The 27,803-nt window shown below is 42.3% G+C and overlaps 1 protein-coding gene across 1 annotated transcript; it reads right to left on the bottom strand.

Moving 5' to 3' along the window:
- Positions 1 to 4,780: 4,780 nt before the first annotated feature.
- Positions 4,781 to 27,791, bottom strand: DHFR (dihydrofolate reductase). Its single transcript, XM_080372460.1, has 6 exons — positions 27,603 to 27,791; positions 27,200 to 27,249; positions 23,993 to 24,098; positions 21,916 to 22,042; positions 9,102 to 9,217; positions 4,781 to 7,448 (listed from the first exon to the last, which is right to left on the bottom strand). The coding sequence occupies exons 1-6, from the start codon at positions 27,686 to 27,688 to the stop codon at positions 7,361 to 7,363; spliced, it is 573 nt and encodes a 190-aa protein (XP_080228586.1). The 5' UTR covers positions 27,689 to 27,791; the 3' UTR covers positions 4,781 to 7,360.
- Between the last annotated feature and the right edge of the window lie 12 nt (positions 27,792 to 27,803).

Raw genomic sequence — 27,803 nt, 5'->3', positions numbered from 1 at the left:
AATCTACATGATTCTGTTTGAAAGAGTTCCATAACTTTATGAAGGACACTGAGATTCAGTACTCTGAAGAAATCAATTTTGACTGCCTGAAACAGCAATAAGCATAGATGTACTTAGGGAGTAAAGAGCTCTGGAAGAATGGATTGCCTTTTTATATAACCTCAGAACAAACCTGAGAAAAATTTAATTTACAAGTAATAAGGAAAATTAATTCTTTCTAAAATTAGTTATGTTAAATTGATGAGGGCTTCCACCTAGGACTCTTGACAGGCACAAATCTAAGTGCTAATCTTTCTGAACAAAACCTAACAAGATGAGGTATAGTGATTAAAACTCCCTTCTTGTACTTGTGAAAATGAAGGTCTCTTTCAAGCTGATTTCACAAGAATTAGTTTTCAGGAGCTTTTTTGCAATGTTTAATAACCTACTGATACAGCATTAAAAAGTTCAAAAGCTTCTAAAATGCTCCTTAGTACAACTTAGTACAACTGCACAAGCTTCAGTGGAATTCAGTGGCCCAATCTTTTTTTACATTAGAGGTATATTTAATATTTTCCTTTTTTCTGTTTTTAATTACTGCAAGAATAGGAATGGGATGTAGTAACCCAGTGAGATGTTCTGCTGATGGTTTAGAGCAGGCATCCTCCAAGCACATGTCCTGGGGTCCACGAGGTGTGCTCCTCTGTGGCGCTTGTCCACAGACAGCTCATGTCAAATTATTCCAGGTCCTAGATCCAGCTGGAGCAAGCGCCACTGCTGCTCCTGCTTGCTCACCACCATCTGTCACCAGGAGTTACTGGCCCCACTGGTATCAGTACGAAGGATCACTTGAGCTTTTCCTTTTCCTTTCAGGCCAACTCACTTTGTTCAGCTGAAATTGCTCTTCACTGGATATTTAAATGTACCCATTTGGCTCTGCTGGAAGTGTATTAGGCATAATCCCTCCAGCCAGCTGAGAGGTGGAGCAGGGATCTCCAGCAAAGGACTGGTAATTAATTAACCAGTACAGCTGTCTGAAATGAGTGTGAGTGTTCCCAGCAGGGTTTTATGTGGAAAACGGAGTTCAGAGGAAGGATGAACATTAAAAGCATGTTATTTCTAAGGAACAAATGCTCTGGTTTTGTGCAAGTGTCCTTCTCAATTAAATCAATGATGCAATTTATAGCCAAAGTGACTCCTATATAATGGCTTGTTTATTGAAAAAGATTCTGCCTGGTATTAGGAGCTCATTAAACTGAGCTGCTGTAGGAAAAGACATTGATTTAGGCTTCCATGAGTAATGGTGTACCATCAATTTCCTGTCCTCTCAGGTTCTGCATTAACTTCTTTTTCTGTCTGTTTTTTCATAGTAGACATCATTTAGCAAAATATTTAATTTCATACTGAAAGCTTTCCTTAATCAGGCAAATATATGGCTCAATTTCAGGAAAAACACTACCACTTAAGCAGATATAAGCACATACTTAAGAGTGCTCTATTTGAAATACCTACTTTTCTTTATTAGAAAAATTATCTGAATTTCTCTGGATTTCCAATCAAACAGGATAGCTGAAGAGATAAAGGACAGAACAGAGAGAACTACAGCTTAAGGACTGAAGATGGTAGACAAATGCTGTAACTGAGACCATTAAAAGATGTGAGCAAAACAAGATATTCACATGGCAAGATAATCCTCTATATTAAACCACCCAATTTAATTGGGTATAAACAGGAAAGTTTGGGCATGTACATCCTTGTTTAAGTCACCTGAGAAAAGTCTTGAGAATGTAACCTGAATAGGACTCTGCCTGAGAGTTTGTCTATTCTTTTTCCAAAAAAGTCAATTAATCTAATAAAAGACTTCTTGTACAAATTTTCCTTTGATGTTATGTGAAAGGCGATGGAATGATCTGCAGACAGAAAACAGAAAGAATAACCAAGGATCATCCCAGAGCCAGCAGAAAGCAAATCCTTATAGTTGAAGACCAAGAAAAATCGGCAGGTTTCCCATATGCAGTCCCAGAAGCATGTGCTGTCCACCAAGGGAAGCAGATGATCAGCCTAAGCAGGTTGCTAGCCCCTGGGCTACTCGTGCTCTGGGATGGGACTCTTGCTTTCAGACTTAATGCAGGCACTTCAGAACAGGAATTGTTCAGGATTTCTGTGTAGCTGACAAAGGCAGTCACACAGCCACCGAAATCCTGAAAATCCTTCACTAATGAATCTGTTTGTCGCAGCATCTTGCAAGTGCTGAACCCAGCACAGGTTGAAAGCATTTCCTTAGTAATTATAGTTGCAGGGCAAATTAATGTAAGAAACAGTGTAATCCTTCTAGGAAACCTCAATTTCCTCTTCTCACCTCTCTTTCCCCATTTCTTTTGTTTCAGGACCAGCCTCTTCAAAAGATTTTTGTGATTTTTTTAGTCGGCCTACCTTGACTTGTTAAGTTTCATTCCTACAGCCCTCCCGGGCAAGCAGAGACAGTTAATGCACAACTGAATAATGAGGGAAGTATCTCCTAGTTTCATACTTAACCAAGCTTTGTCACCTCTAGTCACCTCATTTTCTGCACTGATTAACGAACAACCTTTCCCACAGCATCTTGCCTCCCCAAATGAGCTGCTACCTGCTCATATCTTCCTCTGTTAGCAAAGCTTTTAAACTACTCAGAATTAGTTTGGGTTTAGGGTTAAACCTTTGGCAAATTAGCTGTAGTTTGATGAACACAACATGGTTGTCTGGTCCCAGTTAAGATCTCATGTTAAGTGCTCCTGATGCTCTCCTTAGATAACATGCATAAGCTAATCACTGTCATTTTCCCCTTCCTGTTTTTCCTCTGGTGTTCTGGATATATACTAATAATACTCTGTTTGCTAAATTAGGAAACTCGTATTATTTAGAGTGTACCTTTCTTCTTCATGGATTGCTCTCCATGACAGAGGTTTGTTGTTGGAATGTTCCCAGTTCTGTCCTTGAGTACACTGCAGTTGTAACGCTACTGGTGACCTACTGAGAACACCATCTCTCTGCTGCCAAATGGAAATTGCTGTCCACAGTCAAATAAGAGAATTAATGAGCAATAGACAAGCAACAGAAACATTAATGGTTTGTTTTTTCACCTCTTATGCAGACCCTCTGGTTTTAGTTATCTTGTTAAAACTAGTATTATCCTTAAAAATTAAATTTTTAATCTGTTTAGAACAGTTTGTTCCTGGGAAAGCATGAATGAGGGGGATTAAATTATATCTGTACTATACTTTTCTTGGTGATTGGTAATTATATTGTCACTTATGATGCTATTCATTGCACTTAGCTGCATGGAACTGGGGAAAAACATGACATTTCCCCCTCTATTAGACATAATGAGAATCTATGGCTTTTCACAGAATCATACATCACTAAGGTACAGGAGTAAACAAAACGTGGGAAAGTTGTATTTGGAACAAAGGAATTTTTTTCTTCAAGCCATAGTATAAAATATTTATATTTCCCAAGGGAAATATAAATGGGGAGGCAACAGGAGCAATGCCCAGTTTAGGTGAACAGCAAACACTTATTCTATGTGTCCCTTTTTTAACCAACCTGTCACCCAGTGAAATATCATATTTGAAAAAGGTGCCACAGAAATTCCAGCAAGTAACTATCCTTTAGATGAAGAGAGCAACCATTTTTCCTGTCTCAGTTTTTGCACGAACAATCTGAGGCATCTTTAAAAGGACACAGATTAAAAAAAACGTGCAAAGTAGCCATCCTCTGGAAATAATACACCTGTCAGCAAACAGTCTTTGCACGTGCTTCCTGAACACATGGACTTGCACCTTTCTGCCTATCCATTTTCTTGAAACAGTAAGCATCTAACCTTGTAGTAGATAGTATGTCTGCCACTTGGATAAACATACTTCTTTTGGACCCAACTTCACTGCAATCAAATGCATATTCCTAATTCTTGATTGGAATCTGTATGGCATATTGAAAAGCTCTAATGTAAAAGGTGCTGTCCCAGTGCAATGTTCTTATTAAAACAAAAAACAAAAATCCATCTTTTTGGTGGAGTGGCATACTGAAGATACTGCATCATTAATAGGTTCTGAAAAGTTTTAGGTAGGAAACTGCTGTGTTATTTCAAAAGTTTGCATTTCCATGAATCATAAAGAGTCTTAATTTGTTGTAGAATTTGTCAAATGAACATAGTCAAATATGGAGAAGACTAAGAAAGTCCACAAAGAGTCAGAGTAACTATTCATGTTCCCAGTAGGCTTGTTTGCATCCAAGTTCTTTGCAGCCAAACAAGTAAGATTTTGGTCTCAGTGAATTGTATCTCCTGCAATGTATGCTTAGGCAGAAATTTTCTAACATAGGTTCGCATCAGTATCACAGTGTAATCCAATGTAGTATGAATTCTTTGCTTCCACTTCCAATAAATGTCACTTGCCATAAACAAAGTACTTTTCAGACTAGCTGTGCAGAGCTTTCAAAGGTGACCTGTTTTTTGATACTAACTGGTACACACTAAACACTTCTGGGAGGCTTTTTTTTCTTGTCAGGGTCACTGTGACCTATTATTTGGAAAAAAAAAATAATCCCCTTGGTAACAGTCTTTTTCCTTCCCTTTAACAATGTCTGGCAAATTAAAACTCTGGAGAGACTTCTGCTGTATTATGCAAGCATATAACTTTGTCGTTTTAACCTTTATCAACTGATGTCACATCGGCACACATGGAGCAAGATCAACACAGGAAAGTACTTACATTTTTAATTATGCAAAAGAAACACAGAGAAAACTGAGACAACCCAGAACAGATGCTGCAGATGTTTTTTATTAGCTAATACCGTATATTGCCATGAAAAAATTCAAGAGGTGTTCACAGCTGATATTCTAAGTGTTCTTATCAATGAGGTTTGGTTTTTTAAAAGCAAGCAAAATCAAGGTTCAATCTTCTTAGAAAACTGGGTACTGTTACGTTCCTCTGTACACTTGCAACATCTAAAACCTGCCAATGGCCAGTGCTACTCTCCTGATGTTACAACTGGGTCTCAGGGTGACATTAAAGGATGAAATTTATTATTTGAATCTCCCACAATACTGCTTCAGAAGATGATGCTTTTAAAATGCTTTTGGGAAGCAGTCAGCAGAGCCCTGAGGGTTATTCTTTTTTTGTAACTTTTCCCCCTACTCTTTGTTCTCAGATTGAGCTGCAATGGAAGTGGCACAGGGATCCCCCCCGTAGGCTTCTCACTCTCAGGGTGGCAGCTGCAGCAGTAGGGAGCCCAGATGGGCACGGTACACTCCAGCTTCTGTCCCTCGCACTTCGTACAGGGAGTCTTCTGCTGTCTGATGAACTCCCCACAGCCAGAACACTGCAATGGGCTGATACCACTGACGATGTCGTGGTAATACTGGCAATTACCAGCTCTGGTCAGCACTTGGCATCATATCATTAGAATCACAGTGTTACTATAGTACCAGTATATTGCTCACTACTTTTAGGGAACAGTAACAAAAAACATTATTATACTAGCTCTATTTACTGAAAGAGGAAACAGGACTTCACTATCTGCTTATAATCCATATTTTTAAGCCACACAAAATTACACTGACAAATTAACACTCTGCATCTGCACTGATAGCGTTTAGAATGGATGCTGGGACACAGATTCTGTTAAGAAAGCAATGTTTATGTTCTTACACTGCAAGTGGCCATGGTCAAACTGACATAGCAACTTCTTGCAAGAGCGACAGGTCTTTACAGTGGTGTAAAGTTAATGGCAATGTTAAAAATTCTTTATCAGATTGTACTGGTTGTGCGCAGCGAGGTGTGGGTGGCTGCCGGGCGCTGCCCCCGTGCCCGGTGGAGCCCGTGGCCGCCGGCTGCCAGACGGGCCCGGCGCTGGCCACGGCCCGGCCCAGCAGCCACGGCGGGAGCCCCTCGGGGGCAGCGCGGCTGAGGAGGGGGGGAAATGGCCCACGGAGCTGCGGGAGAGAGCAGAGAGCCTGCCTGAGAGCAGCGGCCCTGCAGCCCCCGGGCCGGGCAGGGGGAGGCCGGGGGGGAGCGGCCCGGAGCAGAGCCCCCCCGGCAGGGCAGGGCCGGGCAGGGGGAGGCCGGGGGGGACCGGCCCGGAGCAGAGCCCCCCCGGCAGGGCAGGGCCGGGCAGGGCCGGGCAGGGGGAGGCCGGGGGGGACCGGCCCGGAGCAGAGCCCCCCCGGCAGGGCCGGGCAGGGCCGGGCAGGGGGAGGCCGGGGGGGACCGGCCCGGAGCAGAGCCCCCCCGGCAGGGCCGGGCAGGGGGAGGCCGGGGGGGACCGGCCCGGAGCAGAGCCCCCCCGGCAGGGCAGGGCCGGGCAGGGCCGGGCAGGGGGAGGCCGGGGGGGAGCGGCCCGGAGCAGAGCCCCCCCGGCAGGGCAGGGCAGGGCCGGGCAGGGGGAGGCCGGGGGGGAGCGGCCCGGAGCAGAGCCCCCCCGGCAGGGCAGGGCAGGGCCGGGCAGGGCCGGGCAGGGCAGCCCGCGGGCAGCCCAGGGCCGGGCAGGCCGTGCCCCCCGCCCGGGGAGGGCCCCGCGGGGGAGGGCAGCACACGGTGTGTGTCAGGGCCGGGGGGATCTCTCCCCGCCCTGCCCTGCTGTGGCCGGCCCCAAAGGCCCCCGGCTTCCCCCGGCGGAGCCCGCTGTGCCGGGAGGGAACTGCCGAGCGCTCTCCCTGCCCGGGCCTCGCCCCACCAGCCGGGGGTTACAGGGGCTCTGCCCGGCACCGCGCGGGGGGCGCCGCCACACAGGTTAATTTTTAAGTTAGTGTTTTCAGCGAAAAGGCTTGAAGTTGACTGTGTACCCTGGTTGGTTAGGATGCCAAGAGGGCTTCCATAAGGGATCGATGGATCCCTCAGCTGCTGCCCAAGACTTCCAGACTATTTCTCTTGTTATGCTTGCTTATGTTTTCCTCTACACCATTACATTTTAAAGATTATTATAAATGTATATACCATTCCAGTCAAACTCAGGAGTTGTGATGCTTTCTCACTGTTGGATGTTTTGAATCAGGAGATACTCTAACTCTTTGTTTAGGGAGAAAAGTTCAGATGCACTCTAATGAGTTTCATTACCTGTGGAATTGTTAGGGATGCCGCCACGGACTGTAATGATCAGTGCAAGGTCTCATGCCACCTTAGCTGTGGTATTCCTTACTGCTATCTCTTTCATGCTGCTGACCACCCTTCATGTTTCCACTGCAGGGTGTATATTCAAAGCATGGGTGTGTTTTTGGAAGCGTTCACTACTGAGATACTGTACCATCAGGCAGGATTTTCTCTCAATAATTTAGCATGTATTTGCACTCAATAAAGACTCATGATTTAAAATGCCTGCTCTCACATGAAAGTACAGAAAGCCCCATTTACTGTGCCAAGACAACTTTTTCATACACTTCAAATCTGTACTGGATGCCATTCTCTTCTTGGATATCAGCAGGAACACCTGGGTATCTGGAGAAAGAGGAGAAGAAAAAGTAAAAGCCAACAAGTAGATAAAAGTGTCATTATTACAAATGACCTGTAATTTATCCAATCAATTAGAAGAGTTGTTTGAGAAGGAGACAAAAATACCATCCTTACAACAGGTATACTAAGTACAAACTATTTTTAAAAATCATGTTAACTACTATCAGCAACTTGTATGCATATCTTTTTAAATCATTAAAGCACACTCTGATGCAAAAAAACCCCTCCTTTTTGGCTTAATCAAAAAACTCCACGTTCTTGTTAAAGTCTCCAACACGTTACTTAAAATGTCTGCAAATATAGAAGAGATATATAACACTTTTGGATTTTTTTTCTTTGATTTTCATGAGTAAAGCATTTCTTAGAACTCTATGACAGCTTTTTAAAGTAGCTGACTGCTACCATGCAAAGTGTTCCTCTACACTCCAGTTTTACTAAACCAGTTTTTATTAATAGACACTCTCAAAAATCTCTTCAGTTCCCTGTGACAGAATAAGGATTTTGTATGAGTAACACTGAAGGAGAAAGAAATTTGAAATTTTGTTCACTATGTTTACTCTATCTGGTTTCCACTTTAGCAAGGCAACTACCTGCTATTTTATACATTCATGTTTCAAGGCCAAATTCTGATTTCAGTACGCTGGCCAAAACCAATACCTGAGAGACAGCCAAGAGGTAGGAAGGGGAGCTTTGCGTCTGACATCAGTATACTAAAGCAGGCTCATGATATGGCACAGTGCAATTCAGGATGTGTCAAGAGTTGAACAAGGTGACTTACCCTCTCTACTCACCTTGTCTGTCTCTCCCACACCTTTCTTCCCTGCCCCTACCTATTCCTCCCCACTTCAGTGCTAACCCATTCCTGTGCCCTGTGCAGACAGCTTGACTTGCTATTTCTTCCACTACTGTCTGTAACCAGCTGAGAACCAAGATGAGAGTAGCAAGAAGCAGAAGAAGAAGAAGCAGCAGAAGATGAAGACGACGATGAAGAAGAGGTCCTTTCCTTGCTGGTTCTTGAGGCAAACACCTGAATTTTTGCCACCTCCTTACTGCCTGTTGGATGTAAACTTGTTGGAGAGGACACAGAGGTATGACTGGAATATGACAAGGGTAACATGGAAGAAACCACACTGAATGGCAGAAACTTGCAGTTCAATACTTGTTCTTACTAAGTTTGTTAGGAAGAAGTAATTTTCTCAAGAGAAAGGAATAACCTTAGAAATCTATAAAGGCTCAACCCTCCCTGCTCAAACCCATTTAATTTGGCAATTTATCAAAGACACTGAGAAACTAAATACCATTGACTAACAACATACTGAGAGTTGCAAAGCTTAGTAAATATCTGAGTAGCTCTAAAATAAGAAACAGTAAGAAAGTTATTTTTCAAGCAAACCAACAGATACAATTCTTTACTGTAAAGATTATGGGGAGGTTGCAGAACACAAGTTCCAACAAACCCTCTGCGCTGATTGTGGTGCAATTCCAGGTTCTAAATAAAATATGACTCTGGGGAACAAATACAGTGAAAAGCGCCTGTAACTCTGAACAGAACATGGCCTTAATAGGACTCTCACACATTCAAATTTGATTATTAAGTCTCCCATCTGAACACAAGCTAGAACGCATCTTGATACTTACTCTTTGATAAGTTTGTAGTCTTTGTAGTCGATTTCTGGAAAAAATGTGTCACTTTCAAATTCCTGCAAAATTCTTGTCACGAACAGTCGATGATTAATTGGCTTTTCCATTGCTGCCTTTAGAAACAATAGAAACAATTAAAATTGAGCTGTTCCTCTGCAAAACAGCTCAACCTTGCATGAAATAGTGATGTTTATTAAAATTTTTATTATCCTTGTTTTATAACACTATTTGAGGTCTGTAAGACTGTAAATTCTTATTTGGAACACTAGCATTCTTTATGAACTCTCCAAATTCTTGTTCTGCCTGCACCAGCCATCACCATGGCAGCATTCAAAAAGAACCAAGGGGTAAGAGTCTTGGCACATTGATACTGAAAAAGTCAAGTAAAGAGTTAAGAGGGAAACAACAAGTCAGCAAAATATTAATGAAATTATGTGTCTTGATAAACTTGTCCCTGTCTGAACAGACATAGCCAATAGGAATTAGTGCTGTAGTTCAGGTAAGAAAGTGTACTGGTTAGAATGGCTTTTTGGTTTGAACAACGGCAAAGACGCTGCACATGCTTTGAGGAACAAAGTAAAAAGTTCAACACAGAGGAAGACTTTAAGCCTTCATCTTTAAGACCCTCAGTGAAGACCACCAGGAGACAGTGCACAGGCCCAAGAAGGAATGGCTATGTTCTGAGAAATATTCTACCCCTATAACTATGTCTGTCCTTCCCACGAATATGGATGTTTATGCTGTATAAATTCCTAGCAAAGTGTGCAGTGTGTGTTGTGTTAGGAGGAGCGATCCCCCAAGCACCCAGTGCTGAATAAACAAATACCTGCTTAACAGTCACTCTGGCTATTGAGTCATTTATTCGGAACTTCCCTGGCATCAACATTTTCTACTTGTAGATTGCACACCAAATACGTTATCTAAAACTGAAACTCAGTTATTCTATTTTATGTATTATGGGATTTAAGCAAAGTAGTGAAAATTGAACTCTAAATCTCCTATTTTGGACTCTGCTCAAAAGTATTCTAAAAGGATAATTTAATCTTGTGCAAGTTCTACCTGGTAAGTGGCAGCAATACCTATTCTCAGAGCTTGGGGCATCTCATAGAAATTAAGAAAAATTTTTGAGTAGTCCTGTGAGAAGAAGGAGCATTATGGGCTCATGTCAACACGCAGTTTCTGAATCACACCGCTTTGAGCGGTGGGAGAGGCCCATACCTCAAGGTAACCTGTTCCGATGTTTCATTAATAACACTGCTAAGGATTTATAATGTATTTTTAGTCTGCATTAGTTTGCAATTCCAGTGATCAAATTAACTTCAGAGTTTGATCTCTGGATTATGGCAAAGTGATAATATGTGTTGAAAGTAACATAACGACAACAACAAAGAAAATTTCCAAGCTCCTTGGATGAAAAAAGTTATGAAGGGAGACACCTGTTAAGTGAGCTCCTGACTTACAAATTCATACAAACTCAGGAGTTGAAAAAGTACATTTTGTCTCCAGATCAGACTGAAAAGTGACCTCTTCAAGACTTTCTGGCATTTAAAACATCCTATTAAAAGCTATACTGGTGCTTATTATAATGCATATTTGAAAAGCTTATAGCTGCTCCTCCCTTTCCCTTAAATTGGCAATGAGCAATGTTCTTTGTTAAAGGTGATTCACCATGCAGCATGCTATTAGGTACTACTTCCACAAGTACAGGAACTAAGTAATAGCAAATATAATCCAATAAAACTAATTGGTATCACTGCTGAGAAGTTACTTTCTAGAAAAGCTGCTCTATTACTACAGAATGGCTTAAAATGGAAGGTGAAGTCACAGCACAGCAGCATCCAACAACATTGCACTGGTGTTCATCCACTTTGTATATAAATACCACATTTCTTCTTTCTTTAAATAAGGGTGGAAGGAGAAACATACACCTGGAGGCTGACAGAAGAATAATCTGCTTCGCAAATAAAAACATACCGTGTTCTGTAAACAGAAATACTTTTGTAGTAGAAGAATAAATCAACTTCCTACACAGCTCTATGGGATTTCAGCTTCAGCAAGAACTCTGTACCACCAAGACAGGCCTAGGAGGAGCATACAGAGTGACTGACCACAGATACTGCAAAGAAAGCTGAAGCATGACAGGGACTGGAGGGTGACCACTGTTCTAGATAAATAGTTGCATGAGTTGAGTGAACTGATCAGCTGTGTAACTGTTTTGTCCCCAAGTTATTAAAAAAAAAAAAGAAAGTGCAGATACCTCCTGAGTTAGTCAGACCATCTCTGGGGGTCTGTGTGTGCACATGGCCCATGAATACCACACAACACACAAAAGGAACTTGGGAGAAGAGCAACAGGCTCAAGCTGGCTTCAACCGACATACTCCTTCTCAGCAGCTGGGAATGCCCCATGCCATGACAGTGGAGTATACTACAGAGGTGGGCAAGAAGAAACACATTTGTAAAGTGATTTGACTTTGTATTTCAGTTGCTCTGCTCTGCTAAGTCTAAGTTTCACTTATATTGGGATTTAAATACATAGCTGAATCATGTCGTGGGATGACACCCTGACACCTAGCCTTGGCTGTTCCAGGGCTATGTCTGACTCTGGTTACTTTCATGAGGCCTGATCCTGCCCTGTGGACCTACCTCATCACCACGAGCCCTGGCTGGTGACGTCCCTGTCATGCCAGTCAGGTTATTGCCCATGGGTTCCAGCTCCTGTTCCTTTGGGAGCACCTGGTCCTCCATGTTCCCTGACAGTAATTTCAGAAAACTTCACATAGGTAAATTTTGTGTCAAACATGAAACTTTCCATGTATGGATCTCTAAAAGAACCTATTCAGAGAGGACTGGACTCTGACACTGCCTCTGCAAACTACTGCTATGGACCTGGCAGGATGGGAAAGGAGCTTTATCACAACACTGGCATTTTCATGAGGATTAAATTAGTTCCTCACAGACATTCAGTTCACTCTTGCCCTGTCCAGGCCACTCTTCCCAGATTCACCACCTTTTTTGGTACAGAAGACAAGTTAGAGGATGTATAGTGCTGATTTGATAGAATGTTGATATACTTTGAATTTAATCAAGGAGATACCCATTATGCATATTTACTCTAATGAACAGAACAGGGTGAATATGACTTTGTTTTAATGTAACATACACAAAATACAAAGGTATAGATGTAAATAAACTTGAATATTTAAACAGAACGTGCAACTGAATATATGTCTAGTGATCAGGCGATACTCTGGGAAGTTAGCACAATATTCAATGGACAAAACATTTCCAATAAGTAGGAGATCAGTACTACCTTTTTTGGTTTTGTGTATATTGTAAATGTGAGGATAATGTACATGATGGAAAAGGCAGTAAGAGAGAACTTGTGAAAAATAATTGTACCAGGGCAAGAGGAGGGGATTTTTAAAACAAAATGATGATGTTTCTGAGCTCATGGTTCTGTAACTTTGAAAAATCTGCCTCCTCACTCCATGGTCATTATGTTACCCACACTCCATTGCCACACTAGGTCTCAAAGTCACTCTTGGTATGGTTTTCATTTACTGTGTTTTTCCCTCATAATCCATTCAGTTATCTTTGGCCTGTACTTGTACCTGGACTGGTTCTCCTTTTGTTGCATATGTATTTGCTCTCCACACAGGCTCACCAACTTGAGTAACAGCTACTGAACATTTTAAGATATCACCTCCTGACATAACAGGGAAAAGCAGTGCTGATTTCTGGTTCACGTTAAAGCACAGCCTATTAGAACCATGACTATTTATCTTTCAGAATCACCAGGACTACTCCTCAAGCAGAGATTACTTTTCAGAAGAGGGAGGACAAGAGAGCTGTCAGGATCCCTCATGTTGTCCCAGGTATGTCAACTCTATATGTGAACCAGTCTTTTATTACTCACACATTATCTTCACAACCCTGTGAAACATTTAGCGTACCCTCATCTTTTTGCTCACTTCCAGGAAATCCTCAGCCTGACTCTGAAGCACAAAGCAAAAAAGAGATGACATAAAGACCATCTTCCCTGTAATTTCCAGCTGCATTGAACTGACCGCCATGTAAGATTAGATTATATCTGCATGTGTAGGAGCATTGCCTTGAATTAGTTCCTCTTGGTAGAGCACAGGTTAAAACAGCCCTGAAACTCTAGAACAAATAATAGCTGTGTATTACACGTAGTTTCAGAAGTATTATATGGAAAATTAATCTTCTTTAGACCTAATCACCAAACCACTGTACACTAGTGGACATAGCAACCAATTGCTGTAGAAAGGACCAATTATTCCTACTCATTTAAAGATTCACAGGTTTTAGGACACACACACACACTGCTTCTGCTTTTCCATCTTCTACTGATTACATAAAATAAGTAAATCAGCCAAAGTAACTACACGAGGCACTTATTTTTCAGGTGTCTTTCTAGACAACAACATTGTCAATCCAAACAAAGTATGAGAACTCTATAAAAGAGAAAATTTCAAAATAAACATTCTGTTTATTTACATTGTTTTTTTCAGCCCTTAAAATGTATTGGATTATTCTGAAGCCACAAGAGTATTAAAGAAATACACTTTACACACTAAAAAAACCCCTCACAGCTGAAAATGTCACAAAGTTTTAGACCTTACCTAGGTAAAAGGACGAGAATCAACACCTTCAAAAATCCTTTCTTCCCACCAACACTGCCTAGTGAGGCAGGAGACACGGCATGACCAGTTCTCTGCCAGGAACAAAGGCAAGTACAACAAAATTCTGCTATGACTGTTACCAAAATGCCTGACCGTTTTGCCCTTGCATAAACAGATACACTTTAGTCACTAGACCTTTCCACGAGTTGGTCTCAAAAGAGGGTCTTTTAAATCTTTTCCTCTATGATCTCTGCAAGTATCTTTGAAAAAGAACTTGAAAAGCAACAACCTTTCATGGCTGCATGATTTGTGTCTGCAACTGACTCACATATTAACCTCTTTTAGTCATTATTTTTTCCCAGAAGAATGTCAAATCAATATGTTTGCTCACAAGAATGAGCACACAAAAAGCTTGTTAAGGAGCAAGAGCAGTAAGGAGTAATTACACCTTTGTTTCCACATTAAAAATCCTGAGAGTTTACTTTGAAGGTTCTACTGGAAAAGCTGGATATGTCCCTCTCAAGTCTGTGAAAGTATAAAGATGCTGAATTAAAGTTTTTTAAAGTAAATTATTAGTTAATCCACTAGTCCATTGCTAATATTGTAGTTCTGTTTCCTCTAAGTTTATTTATAACTAGGTAAGAACAAGAAGTATTGGCCACCAGAAGCATGACTACAGTAGTCACAGACATACTTTTACAAAACATAAATCTCTATGGGAGGACAGTGCTGTCAGCTGTAATGCTGTGACCCTGCCACGTATATAAAACAGGCATTAGGGAACTAGACCCAGAGTGCTCAAACCCTTTCTAAAAAAACACCTAGAAGACCACAGTAACACAGGAAAACTGCCTTCTCGTTCCTAAATTTTGTTCAGACAACTACACATGGGGAAAATCTTCCATAAAGAATGGTTCTGTGACATTATAGTACTGAAATAAGAGAGTTAGTTTGCATATATGCCAAGAAGACAGTAACCTTCCTTGGAAACAACTGCTCAGGACCATAAACATGCACAAGCAAATAACATTATCATGAGCCTAGTGGTACAGATGCAACCAGACCTTCAGTCTTCACTTTACATAAGGTAAAGTTAGGATTAAGCCATACTAATTACTTCACTCTGAAACAGAACTAGTGGACAAGCCAATGCAATGCTCAGCTTTTTGCACTAGTTGCTCCCAGAGTGGAATAATGCTTCAAGCCTGCAGCATGATACCCCACCATGTCAACAGCATCACGCAGCTCAGAGGAGCCTGCTCCTTGCAGCATGTGAGCATGGAAAAATGAGCTGACTGCAGAGCTCCCTTGTAAGTGGATCTCAATCCTCAGTCACATCTTAGGCTGAATGCAACACTTCAAAAACATGGTAGCATACATGTTAGTCTCCATTCCAACAGTCACACAACTTAATATCATTCCACTAGGTATGCAGCTCAAAATCATTTTATCTTACATGCAGGCAAGGTAGAAAACTTACTATTAAATCTTTTATAGTCTACAAGAAATTCAGACATACTAAAATGTAATCTTTATAATGTATGTTCTAGTATATTAGTATTAGCTAGTGAAGTTTCGGCAGGCTTAAAAAAAATCATGATAAAACTAGTGACTCAAATTGTTAATACTTCTCTCTTCTAAAGAAGTGATCCTTATGGTCCAGCAAAGATCTGAAGCTTAGAAAATGTGGCATTCACAACCCACTCAGGGCATTCAGAACCCAGTGAAGCTTATATGCTTAGTCAAGAAACTCTGTTTAAGAGGGTAATTAATCATCTGCAAGAGACTTGCCACACTAAATATGAACAGCAACTTCATAATTCAGTAATTTTGAAGAATGAAAGAGGGTAGATTACCAAACAATATGTCAAATACTAATACACAGAAAGACACCTGAACATGAATATTAGATAAAACTTTCCCTTGGAGACCCCTGGAAATTTAATTTTCCAGCTCAAGCCTCTTTGTTGAAGAAAATCCCCAAATGCTATTTATCACCAGCATCCATTTTCTGTTACGGCCAGCATAGATATTAACTAAACAGCAAACCAAACAAAACTTCTTATGAAAGAACTTTTTGTTCTGTTATGAAATTACAAGTTTCTTCTCCAAATTTAATACATGAATACAATTCTGTACTTCAGCAACGTGACCTTGAGTGTCATTGTTTACTTCTGTGGCATTGAGAAAGCAACAAGGTGAGCAGGAACATACAAATTAGAAGAGACAATTCTAAATGTTTGAGATGCTGTAGGAAAAACTGTTTTATCAAGGTGAAAACCCATTTGACATATAGCCTATTCTGGTGTTACTAAAGAGGCCTTGGTTATGAGGACCTGAGTCATAAATTTTTCTTTTTTTTTTAAGTTTTGTTGCTAATTTGGGTGTCGTGTCCGTCTGTCCCCACACACCCCCCTTCCCCAGTAGGTTCACTGTTAGGCATTTGTTCTTGCTTATTTTTACAAAGCCAGATTTATTTCAAACACTTTACAAACAACATATCATAAGATCATACCATCCACATAAATAAATCTACATTTTTTTTTAAGTCCTTGTTTAATATTTGGGGATGTGCTGGACTTACAGTTCCTATTCCTAGTAAAATATGAATGTTGTTTTAAATCAGTCTAAAAGACACAGTTTGAATCCAGTTAAAAGAGACTAATATAATTTATACTGAGCAGACCCCCTTAGGATGTCCAAGTAGCACTATTTTTCAGAGTCAGAGCTAAGACCTGAACTCCTCAATTAAGAGACAATACCTCCACAAAGAGTGCATCTGTATTAGTGTCTTAACTCAGAACAGAAATGTGGTTTTGAAGTGAATCTTCCAAATGTCCCCATTCACCGTGCTTTAGTTGTACTGGGCAGCAATCTTGGCATGCACGTACTAAATTTCTTGGGGGTAAAACCAAGGCAGAAAACCTGCTGCAGGAACATGTCCAATAAGCTCTAATAGCTAATAGGGACTCAAGGGCCAGAATCAATGAGTGAGTCACCACCACAAGTTTTCCTGCACACAACAAACACTTATGAGACAGGAGTCTCAAAACATCAAGTGCTCACACAAAATCATGGAGTGCCTCTCATGACACATACTGGCTTCATAAACGCTGTGACCTACTGGCCACTGCTGGGCTGTTATACTCCTTCCTCATCCATACCATCAACAGCAACACCAATTACTTCTGGAACTTAGGAGATCCAGAATAGTGCAGAAGACCCAGTACAGCATCACACTGAGATCCAAAGAAATGAAACTTGTACACCTGTGCTGTGAGAAGTCCAAAAGCTTCCCTGGAGGCAACAGTACTACCTTGTGGTTGTATCAGGAGATCATAAACCTGATGAGGTGATCACTGTCAAGTCAAATTTAAGAAGATGAAGGCTGCACATGGCTTTGAACTCTCCGTGGACTGTGGGAGCTGTTTTAAACCTTGTCTGCTCTCACATCCAATTATCATACCAGTACACTACTCAGCTCTCCCCATCCCTGCCAAAACGCCTACTAGTCTAGCTGCTCTGCCTTTTCCTGTGGCAGAGGTCAAGGCTCAGAAGAGACAGTTTCCCAGAGTATGCTGTTGAACACAGCATGAATGTGTTCTACAGCATGAATTGAGTCCTACATGAGGACTTGGATGGCCACCCTGTTCAGGACTCACCTTTCTCTGTTCTTCACAGGACTGGAGGCAGCTTATGCCAACACTCCTATGACCCTTGAGTGTACTGTGTCCTTGAGAGGCTAGGGGCAGTAGGCAAGATGGTCATAAGCAACAGACCCCTGCACTGTGTCCTTATACATGTTCAGAAGCTGTCAGTCTTGCTCCTCTCTCTTTTGCAGTCCTACAAAGAAGAGGTTGTAACAATAGCAGTCTCTTGCCTCCATCCCATTCCTCGCTCTGCTGTTGCTGAAGGCACCATCCTGTTCTGAAATACCATCCAGGAACACACGCTCTAGCACCTTTGCTTGCCTCAGTTCTTAGGGGCTGGGCAGGGTATAGCAGCCATCTGTACATGAGACTGAGAGACAGGGTGGACACATGTCCCGAAGAATGCTCTTCTGCACTCAGGCAGCTGGGCAGATGTTCTATCTCAGCATAACTCTCTGGATGAGGATAAGCCAGGCTTGTGTTTCAGCATGGTATCTCTGAGGGCAGCATGAGGCACAGAGGTGATGCAGTATTTCAAATAAGGCAGGCATTCAAACATCTTGAACTACCCTTTGCAGAAAACAGGTGCCAGCACCCATTTTTAGTCTGAGGTTCTTTGGAAACCTCTGAAAACATGTGTGAATCTGCCTCAATTCACAGGCCACCCTTGTTAAACTTTCTGGCTTGCTACCTTGTGTCTGGAATCTGGCTGGGACGTGGGTGTGGGAAACCAAAGAGAGCAAAGGCTTGGAAGATCATGCAAACACTGCCACACCATACCATCTACAGAAACACAGCTTGGAGGATTGCTTCAAGGAGCGCAGTGACAACAATCCTGATCATGGTGGACCCCCCCATCCCAAACTGATTAACTGATCAGAAGTTGCTACAGTTAGCAGCTATGTTAAAAGGCTCCACAGGACAATAAACCATGCTCTTTAATGATACAGACTCTGGAATTGTTATCTGGCAATGGCAAAGCTGTTGTAGTAGCTCTTGACAGATGGCCTCAGTTATGCGCCCTCACATTCAATACGTTCTGCCTCTATTCTGGGGAATCCCTATGCCTCCAGCCTAAGCTTGACCCCTGTGACAAGGGCTGAGGATCAACCAGGGCAGAGCAGATACAGTGAAGACTCCAAGAATGCTATTACACACCAGTCTTCCTACTTATCCTCCAAGACATCCACAACAGCCTATGACAGGCTGTCAAAGCAGCCTACCTGAAGTAAGTGCAATGGGTGCATGCATGAGTTTACCGTTCCCTTTTGTAGTGATCCTGATTGAAAGATCACTGTACACTAAGGATTCAGCGATCCACAAAACAATTAACCTGAACAGACCCAGGCCTGTACTGTGCTGTGCATATTCCTTGGCCACAGGATAAGCTCAGCCAGAAAATGGCAACAAAGGAGCCAGCAGGCTGCTCCTACTTCATACTGACAACTATACTGCCTGCATGTCCTTGCCTTTATCTAAAAGAACGGCAAGAAGTTCTCATGTCAACATCCTTTTTTGACAGCCGAAATGACAAATAGACTTGTTTTCTTGTAAGAAAGCCCTGTAATAGTCTCAGTGACCAAAATGAGGCAGCCCTTTCTACAGACAGGGTCTGTGCAGCACGCTGCACGTGGCTTGGATGCTCATTCAATGCCACACAACCTGGAGTTGCAGGGATGTAAGATTACTTACACTATTTTGTCCTTTGTTAGCTCCAATAAGTTGCATTTTAAATGACATTTGACAGAGTCTGGGTGCTCTTCTTAACAGGATCATAATGGATTAGCTCTTCCTAGTGCAAAACAACTCTCTACTGCACTGTTGTTTGGCTATGCTGAGATGCAGAAGAGGAGTTACTCAGCAGACACAGTACTGTTAATTGTAAATGAGTAGGAGAAGCCAGGTGTAAGATCAGGAATAGAAAAGTGTTGATGGTGGATGGGACCATCATCTGCAGCAATCAGATGGAATGTATGGCACTTTCCAGAATGGCCTGCTGTCCTCATCAAGGTCTGTCTTCATAAAGGTCTACCCAGTCTGAAAGATCCAAAATTTGGGTTAAACTCCCCAAGGTGCTAAAAGTGGAAACGACGTGTCCTCAGTACTACCTGTTTCACACCACTCCTGTTGCATTTAATTGCTGAAGTAGTTACAGGTAATTTCTCTATCACAGGCCTATACTAATAAGGACAATCAGTTCTAAACCTTTGAGCCATCCAAACAAAATAATGCTTTAAAAGCAAATACCTACAAGGACTGAACTGAACAAACATTATTTGCTTCAATTACCAACCGCTATTTTACTTCCCACACATTTCTTCATGGTATAAGGGAAATAATCCTGTAATCCTCTGTGCATCTTTAATACAGGCACTAAAAATACTACCTGCAGTTTGGTAGAGATGTATGGTTTCCATCAAACCCTTTTAATCAAGATCACAAACCTAGTTTGATTGCAGAAATCTGTATAAAACTGTCAGATTTCTTCCTAATGAATTAAAAATTCCTTTGAAATGGCCCAAGTTGATGAAAGGGGGAAAAAGTTGAAATTTCAAGTCATACTCCTATATGCTGATCAGCACAAGTAGTATGTCGCAAAAAAACCCTTGATCAAAACTGCCTATTTATAATTATTGGTAATAGTTTATAAAATGGCATTGTTTTCTACTAAATACAGCCAGACACTGGAAAAATAGTTGAATTGGAAGTCTACAACACAGACACTTCTGGAAGAACAAGCAAAAATAATCAGTCTTTGCAGCACTAGATGAGAACAAGGCCATTATATGGAAGGAGTAAATGCTTTTGCATACACTATGAATCCTGCAGAATTGCAAGCAGAAGCCAAACCCAGTCTCTTACTTATGTCAGGCAGATATGCCCAATCTGAAGAGAATGTCTCCAGAAATCTTACTGCCTGGAAGCAGGCATTTTAAAGGCCGTGAGTGAAGGACAGGTTATTTCTGTATGATAATACTTAACAGACTGAATGCATTGGGACATCAAATATATAGTGGACTTCACCACATGCAATAGTGATTATAAAACATAAATAAAAAAAAGAGGAACAAGAGTGTTTTACAGGCTATTTACATATGCATATTATTTTTTTACAACCTTAGAAATATCTAACTACTTTATTTTTTTTACTGTAAAAGATGCATTCTCTAAGACACAGAGAAAAGGTTCATGAAAGGCACAAACTGCAAACAAAGGCAAGACATATCATAAAAAGTATTTTCCCACCTCGTATACATATTATCAGCCCTAATTTGCTACCAGGAGCATGACGGCATTTTCATCACACACCTGAAGTCCAAGTGCCAAACAAGAAGTGGAATATATTTTCCAGCATAGTCATGATGACTAAAGGACAGCAGAACTGCTTCCTTTATTGTAAATAAATAAATAAATAAATAAATAAATTGCTTTACAAGTCTTAATTAAGATTTTTTTTTTATTCAGAAGAAAGAATGCTTACTGCTGTCCTTATTCCATATTCTTCTGATTTATATGAAGGGAACTAGGGTTGATGGCCATAATCCCTTTTGTGGTACTCTTTGCTAATAAATACAAATTATGTAAGAACCTAACAAAAGAAGACAAAATCAACTGAGAGTTAAAGGGCAGAACTTTGACTGTGTAGGGTCTGAAAGGACTACTCTAGTGATGTGGGTGGAGGCACAGAGTTGACTAATCTTTACATCCATATTAATGGCAAATGGAAAGGTTTGCGGAAAGGGAGAAAGATGGCTGAGCAAACATAGGGAAACACAAGACACATTTTATGCCAGACTTCCCTGCTACAGAGCTAATTCTTAGTTCTAAGGACAGAAAGACTGTTACATTTGTGGGAAAACAGGAGAGTTTATACAGGGCTTTGTCAGTGCAGAGATGGTCCTGATTAGAAAGCGGCACATGCAGTCATCCTGGCACTTGAACAGACACCTGAATACCAAGACACCTTAGACACCAAGAGAAACCTGGGGAGCAGGAACGGTAGGGATGTCTGGTTGCTGGATGGCAAAACAGTGAGTGCTTCCTTTTCTTGTATGATTATCTCCTCTTATTGCTGATACCACCACCTGCCAGCTCTCTCTAAGTCCTCTTTTCTCACCTGTACACCTGTATAGTGTCATACTCTGGCTAAAAATGCCAGATCAATTTTCCTTTCTTTCCACATCCCCCGCAGAGCCAGTCTACTATCTCAGTAAAATAACTGTTACGGGATGGGTTTTGGTTGAAAAACTAGCAATTTAGATATTTAAGAAAAGCTCTCAAAAGCACAATAACTGCATGACACTGGACCATTAGCAAGAGCACCACCTGGTTACTTGGACAGGCATTTTAAACTTATGAGTTGAAATCTTACTCTCCAAGACTTGTTCTGCTGGAATCACTGGAGGGTGCTGGGTCACATGAAGGAAAAGCACTTCCTAAAGGGCAAGTAATAGGAACTTGAGCCATCCTCATCCCATTGCAGAAAATGAGTGATTTAGGAGTACTCTGAAGATACCTTGTAAACTGAAGTGCCTCCGATGATCCAAACCATGTCTACTTTACTTTTTAACTCTGGTGAATCCAAAAGAGTTAAAGCATCATCCAGACTTTTGGAAAGATAATGCGCTCCTTTTGGGGTTTCCCTAGAAAAAGCAAAGTTTTATTACTAAATAATTAAAGGACCATTCATCATGATAATCGATACAATCTAGACATACAGTATGTTTTGATGAATTCACAAATAACTAAATGTTTCACATTAGTTAATTATTTTGAAATGCCTATTATTGCTAAACTATGTTAGAATTCTCATCTGACTGCAGGACTGTTTAATAAATCACAGTTTAATCACAACTGTGACTTAAAAGGCATAAATTACAGATCTGAAATTTTATATCATGTTTTTTAAAAAAGTGTAAATGAGAAATGTAGAGGTTTATAAAATTAAATATAGATTTCTACCTGAATTCTAGAACATTAATATTTCACTCAATCGAACTAGTCAAAAAATGTCCCTATCTCCCAGGCCCCCCATATTTAGCCCAGAACACAGCAACATCCTCCAAAACCATTTTAAGTGGACATTTTTGTTTAAGAATATTTGGATGACTGTGGGTGATGGATTCAAGAAGAGAGGTCTGAAAAAGGACAGTTCTTCCCTAAATGCTAATAAAAATAAACTTAAAAAAAGGGATTTAAGAGCCACCAATCTAAGCAGGATCTAGAGAAATACAGTTAAATACATCCGTCAGAAAGACTGCTGACAATTGTCAGATTGTTTGGTGTAGAGCTAGGACTAGTATTCATTACACAAAGTAACAACCATTGTATCTTGTGAATTAATTACAAAATAAATAAAAAAAAATTAAAAATTTACAGGTACACGAGTGATATCCCTCGGAACCAACAGTAGAGATGCTTCCTAACTAGACATCGAAAAAATCACAGAATCACTGAATAGTCACGGTTAGAGGGGACTTCTGCAGATCATCTAGTCCAACCTCCTGCTAAAGCAGGTCCACCTAAAGCAGGTTGCACAGAACCGTGTCCACTCTGGTTTTGAATATCTCCAGAAGAGACTCCACCAGGTCTCTGGGCAGCCTGTGCCAGTGCTCTGCCACCACCAAGGTAAAGAAGTTCTTCCTCAATATTCAAAAGGAATTCTCTTGTGTTGTAGCTTGTGCACATTGCCCCTTGTCCTGTCGCTGGGCACCGCTGAAAAGAGCCTGGCCCCATTCTCTTGACACTCGCTCTTGAAGACATTCATAGACATTGATGAGATCCCCTCTCGGTCTCCTCCAGGCTACACAGGCCCAGCTCTCTCAGCCCGTCCTCGTAAGGGAGATGCTCTGGCCCCTCATCAGCTTCGTAGCTTCTGCTGGACCCTCTCCAGCAGTTCCATGTCTCTGGTGAACTGGGCAGCCCGGCACTGGGCACACACTCCAGATGCGGCCCCACCAGGGCGGAGCAGAGGGGGAGGGTCACCTCCCTCCACCTGCTGGCCCCGCTCCTCCTCGTGCCCCCCAGGATCCCACAGCCACCTTGGCCACACGGGCACACTGCTGGCTCATGGGCAACTCGCTGCCCACCAGCACTCCCGGGTCCTGCTCTGCAGAGCTGCCCCCCAGCAGGTCACCCCCAGCCTGTGCTGGTGCACGGGGCTGTCCCTCCCCAGGTGCAGGACCCTACACTTGTCCCTGTTGAACATCATGAGGTTCCTCCCCACCCAACTCTCCAGCCCACCCAGGTCTCGCTGAACGGCAGCGCAGGCTCCTGGTGTGTCAGCTGCTCCTCCAGTTCTGTGTCATCAGGAACCTGCTGAGGGTGCCTCTGTCCCTTCACCCAGGTCACCGATGGGAAGTTGAACAGGGCTGGACCCAGCACTGACCCCTCCAGCCAGGCTCTGTGCTGCTGGTCACAGCCCTCGGAGCTCTGCCGTTCAGCCAGCTCAACCCACCCTGCTGTCCACTCATGTAACCCACAATGCCCGAGTATGTTACATTTAGCATTACTTGTGTTACATCTATTGCTACACATATTTTTAGGTGCAGACTTCTCATTTGTTTTAAAGGCCTATTAGACATCATACATACTCGAGCTCCCTGCTGAGCACGATATTAATTCTGTCTTTTAAAGGACGATTCTTCTCAGGAATGGAGAACCAGGTTTTTCTACCCATGATCACTGCATTCTGTTTACCTGAGTAAGAGAGAAAACACTTATTAAAGGGTGATTTTGCTCCGTCTTAAATTTGGTTTGTTGTTTAGTGATATGGCTGCACTTGCCCTCCCTGTTCCGAACTTCATTTCACCAGTTAAAAAAGGTACAAGCTTAGGCCCTGATTCTCAAATTAGTCACATCCGTAGAAGAACTTGTTTGTGGCCTCAGAGTCTTGTCAGTCAGTTGACACGAATGTAGCCTCATGCACACAGATAAACTTAAAATAAAAAAAGGCATGTCACTGCCCATGACATGCATTACACGGACTCTAGCTCTGCTATAGCTACAGGACCAAATTAATCTCTGTGTGTCAGAGCAACTCATATCCTCAGAAGAGTTCTTTTAGTGTTTTTTCCCACTAGCAGAATGTCATTGTTCTCTTTATAAATCTGAGCAGTGTACAGTAATCGACTTTGTCTTTTCATGTTCCATCGTTCCAGTTATACAATCAGGAATAATTGCCAACTTCGAGCATTATCTAATTAAAAAAAAAAAAAAAAAAAAAAAAGGCCAGGTGAAAGGGTAACTTTTAGGAGATGAACCAGCCTAATTAAATCCAAAGCAGAAGTGCGATAGGTGTTCAATCATATTCTAGATTTCACTCTAAGTATCATTTCTGACCAAACATTCATAACCTGATCATCTTTTACAAATACCCTAAGAAGAGGGTTTCTCTTTATGAGGAAATTGAGTTATCAAAGAAATAAACAGATGTTGAGACTCACAAAATGTCTCATCATCAGGAGAGATTTCAGAAAAAATAAAATAGCGTATGTTCACAGCCTTCCTCTCGGCTTCTTGATCTGAGAGACCACAGCAGAGAATAGATGCTCCAGTTGTTTATTAGCGATATCTAAAGACCCTTCTCTGGCAGATAAGCTTCATGAGCAAGTTTCCAAGAGACATAGTGCAGTGTCAATTTAGGTATGTTAGCACAGACCACTGGCACCACTGCTGAAGGAAATGTACAAGTTCTGAAAAACATGCATATTTTCTGACTAAAGGATCACAAAGGGATGCCTGTGGGGTCAGAACAAAGAATTGTCTAGACAATAGCTAATTTAAAGCCATGGACAGTGCAGGTATGCATGCAGACTAAATGCAAGTTGTTGCAGAATGGCTGTGTGATCACGGCCATGACTCCCTTAAAGATCTTTGTGAAACAAAGTTAGCGTAAGTTAGCTGAAGCAGGCCTTGCAGCTGTGCTGAGGCATGCTGATAAGGAAGCTGAGAAAAACACTGACCTTGTGCCTAATGTTGTAAATAACTTTGAGGAATTCGCGTAGACAAGAGAGAAAAAAATATATGTAGCTAGCTATCCGCAGAAACCGCAAGTAGGAGGACGTATGAAAATGTAACCCTTTAGAGCTTAGCCAATTAGCAGATGACTTGTAGGCATAATTAACTGGAACTGTATATAAGACATAATCGCGCCGTAATAAATTGAAGCTTGCTTTATCACTCACACTGAGTCGGCCGCTTGCTTCCCCTTGCTCGTCGCAGCAAGTTTAGGTGGTGCTTCTCACTTTCAAAAATCAGTGACTCTCTGACTTTCTTAAGTCAATGGTGTGAAGACTTATGGCAGCATAACCCATTAAGAGGTCTGGTTATGACACAACTGAACTGCCTAGCATCCAGCATCACAGTTTATCAGAAGATTTGCAGGCAGGATTTAACTAGATGTTTCTTTTTAGTTGTATTTGAAACACTGTTTTTTGATTATGGGTTATCTGTGCCAGGTAAGATGCAACTTGCAGACATATAAAAAGACTTGTGTTCTGTCTTTTTTGTATGTGAGGTTGCAAGAGGCTGAATCACGTCTCCAAAACATAAGTAAAATCACTTAAGACTGCTGCAGAATGAGACTAGACATTCCTTGTAAAACATGGATAGACCGACCTTCAATCAGAATATGGAACAGGTCACTTAATCAAAAAAAGGGCAAGTTAGGCTGCCAAGAAGTTTTAGCAAGTAAGTGAGTTTTGCTAGTCAGCAGTTTTAACAGGAGCACGAAAAAAGAAACACAGAAAAGAGTGATGATGCTGGCAAACAGAGAAGCAGCAGAAACGTGAGGATAAACCTGTTGTCTCTCATGGCTCTGATTCCATCACAGTGAGCCAGTTGCATGGCTCAGGGAGATCCTAATCCTCCTCTCCCGATGCCTCTTTCCTGATTCTACCATGCACCTTGTACTCCCAGGCCCTGCAGACACCCAGCGGCCTAGCCTACTGGGTTAGAGAAGTAAAACGGCTTAAGGAAATGTCAATCCAGCACCAGAGTCGGTAAGAAAGAGGAATGGGAGCCATGTGGCAAGACTTGTCTCTTCTGGCAGAGACAAGTACACGAAGTACCTGATGAGAACAAATTAGCTGTTTTTACCTTCTTGTGTGTTTGTGCCGATTTTCACATTTTTTTTCACCCCACAGTAACTTGTTTTATCTCACCAAATCTATAGTCTATAATATTACTTTGCTGCAAGGGCCTTGCTGGCCCTGAACGTTAGTGCTGCACACTATCAGTACAGTTGGGTATTGCTGTGTACAGATATACTGCATACGTTTTCACTTTTCTTGCTGTATATTATCAGTACAGTTTGGGTTTTCTGGTGTACTGCGATGGCTCAGCAATCGGAAAAGCAAAATTACTGTCAGAAAGGTCAGAGGGGTGGAACAAATGGCCAAGGCTGAGCTACAGCAAACAAGTTAGATAAGCTAATACAGCCTGAAAAAAACTCTGATTAGCATATAAACTGATTTCCATTTTTAACTTATTCAGTGTTGGAGTTGTGGGTTAGGACAGGTACATGAAGTTTTCTGCCCTGTTGGGGAAACAGGACTTTGGCATTCTTTTTTTTTTACAAATCACCTGCAGCCCTAAAATATCTGCCTCATGTCCTGTTTCTTTATCTAACCGAAACAACCTGCAGACTTGTGAGGCTTGGGAGCGTGGGGAAGGGCAGGCTGTTGGCAGAAGCAGGGCTTTTAAGTCAGGGAAAGGTAAAATTACCAGACTTTTCCATGACTGATGCCACACGAAGTAATATAATATGTAGAGGCACACCTGGGCAACAAGTACATTACCTTCCACGTGGGATGTGCTAGTCATTCTTTGGAAGTGCCTGTACTCATTCCTGGCAAGAAAACATGAAGCGCATTACAACGTGGTTTAGGGATAAGGTGCATTTTTCTAGATGTGAAAAGAAAACCCTAACCCGAGTAGGGGGAGAGGCCGGACCGGTACCACGCCTGAGGCCAGCCCTTCGGTTCCGGCCCTGCTTACATGAGGGCCACCCTGCAGCCAGCAGCCTGCCGGCCCGACCCCCGGGGGAGCTCCGCGGCCCGGTCGCCGCCGCCGCCGCCCCACCCCCCCGCCACCGCGGGCACTTTCCCGCCCTGTCGAGCGCCGCGCGTTGCGCGCTGGGAGCTGTGGTACACCCGCGCCCCCGCCGCCCCGGCGGGGAGAACGCCGCCAGACCCGCGGTACCTCAGCGACGGCCAGGGCAGGCGGCCGTCCTTCCCGATGCCCATGTTCTGGCACACGGCCACGATGGAGTTCAGCGAGCGCACCATGCCGCCCCGCCGCCGCTTCCCGCCGCGGCAGCCTGGGGAGTGAGCGAGCAGCGAGCGGGCAACCAGCGCGCAGCAGCGGCGGGGCGGGGCGGGGGCATAGCTCCTCCCCTCTCCT

Source organism: Falco punctatus, assembly GCF_963210335.1.
Source record: "Falco punctatus genome assembly, chromosome: Z".
NCBI lineage: Eukaryota > Metazoa > Chordata > Aves > Falconiformes > Falconidae > Falco > Falco punctatus.
Note: the sequence above shows the minus strand (reverse complement) of the source record. Positions and strands in the feature narration are given on the sequence as shown.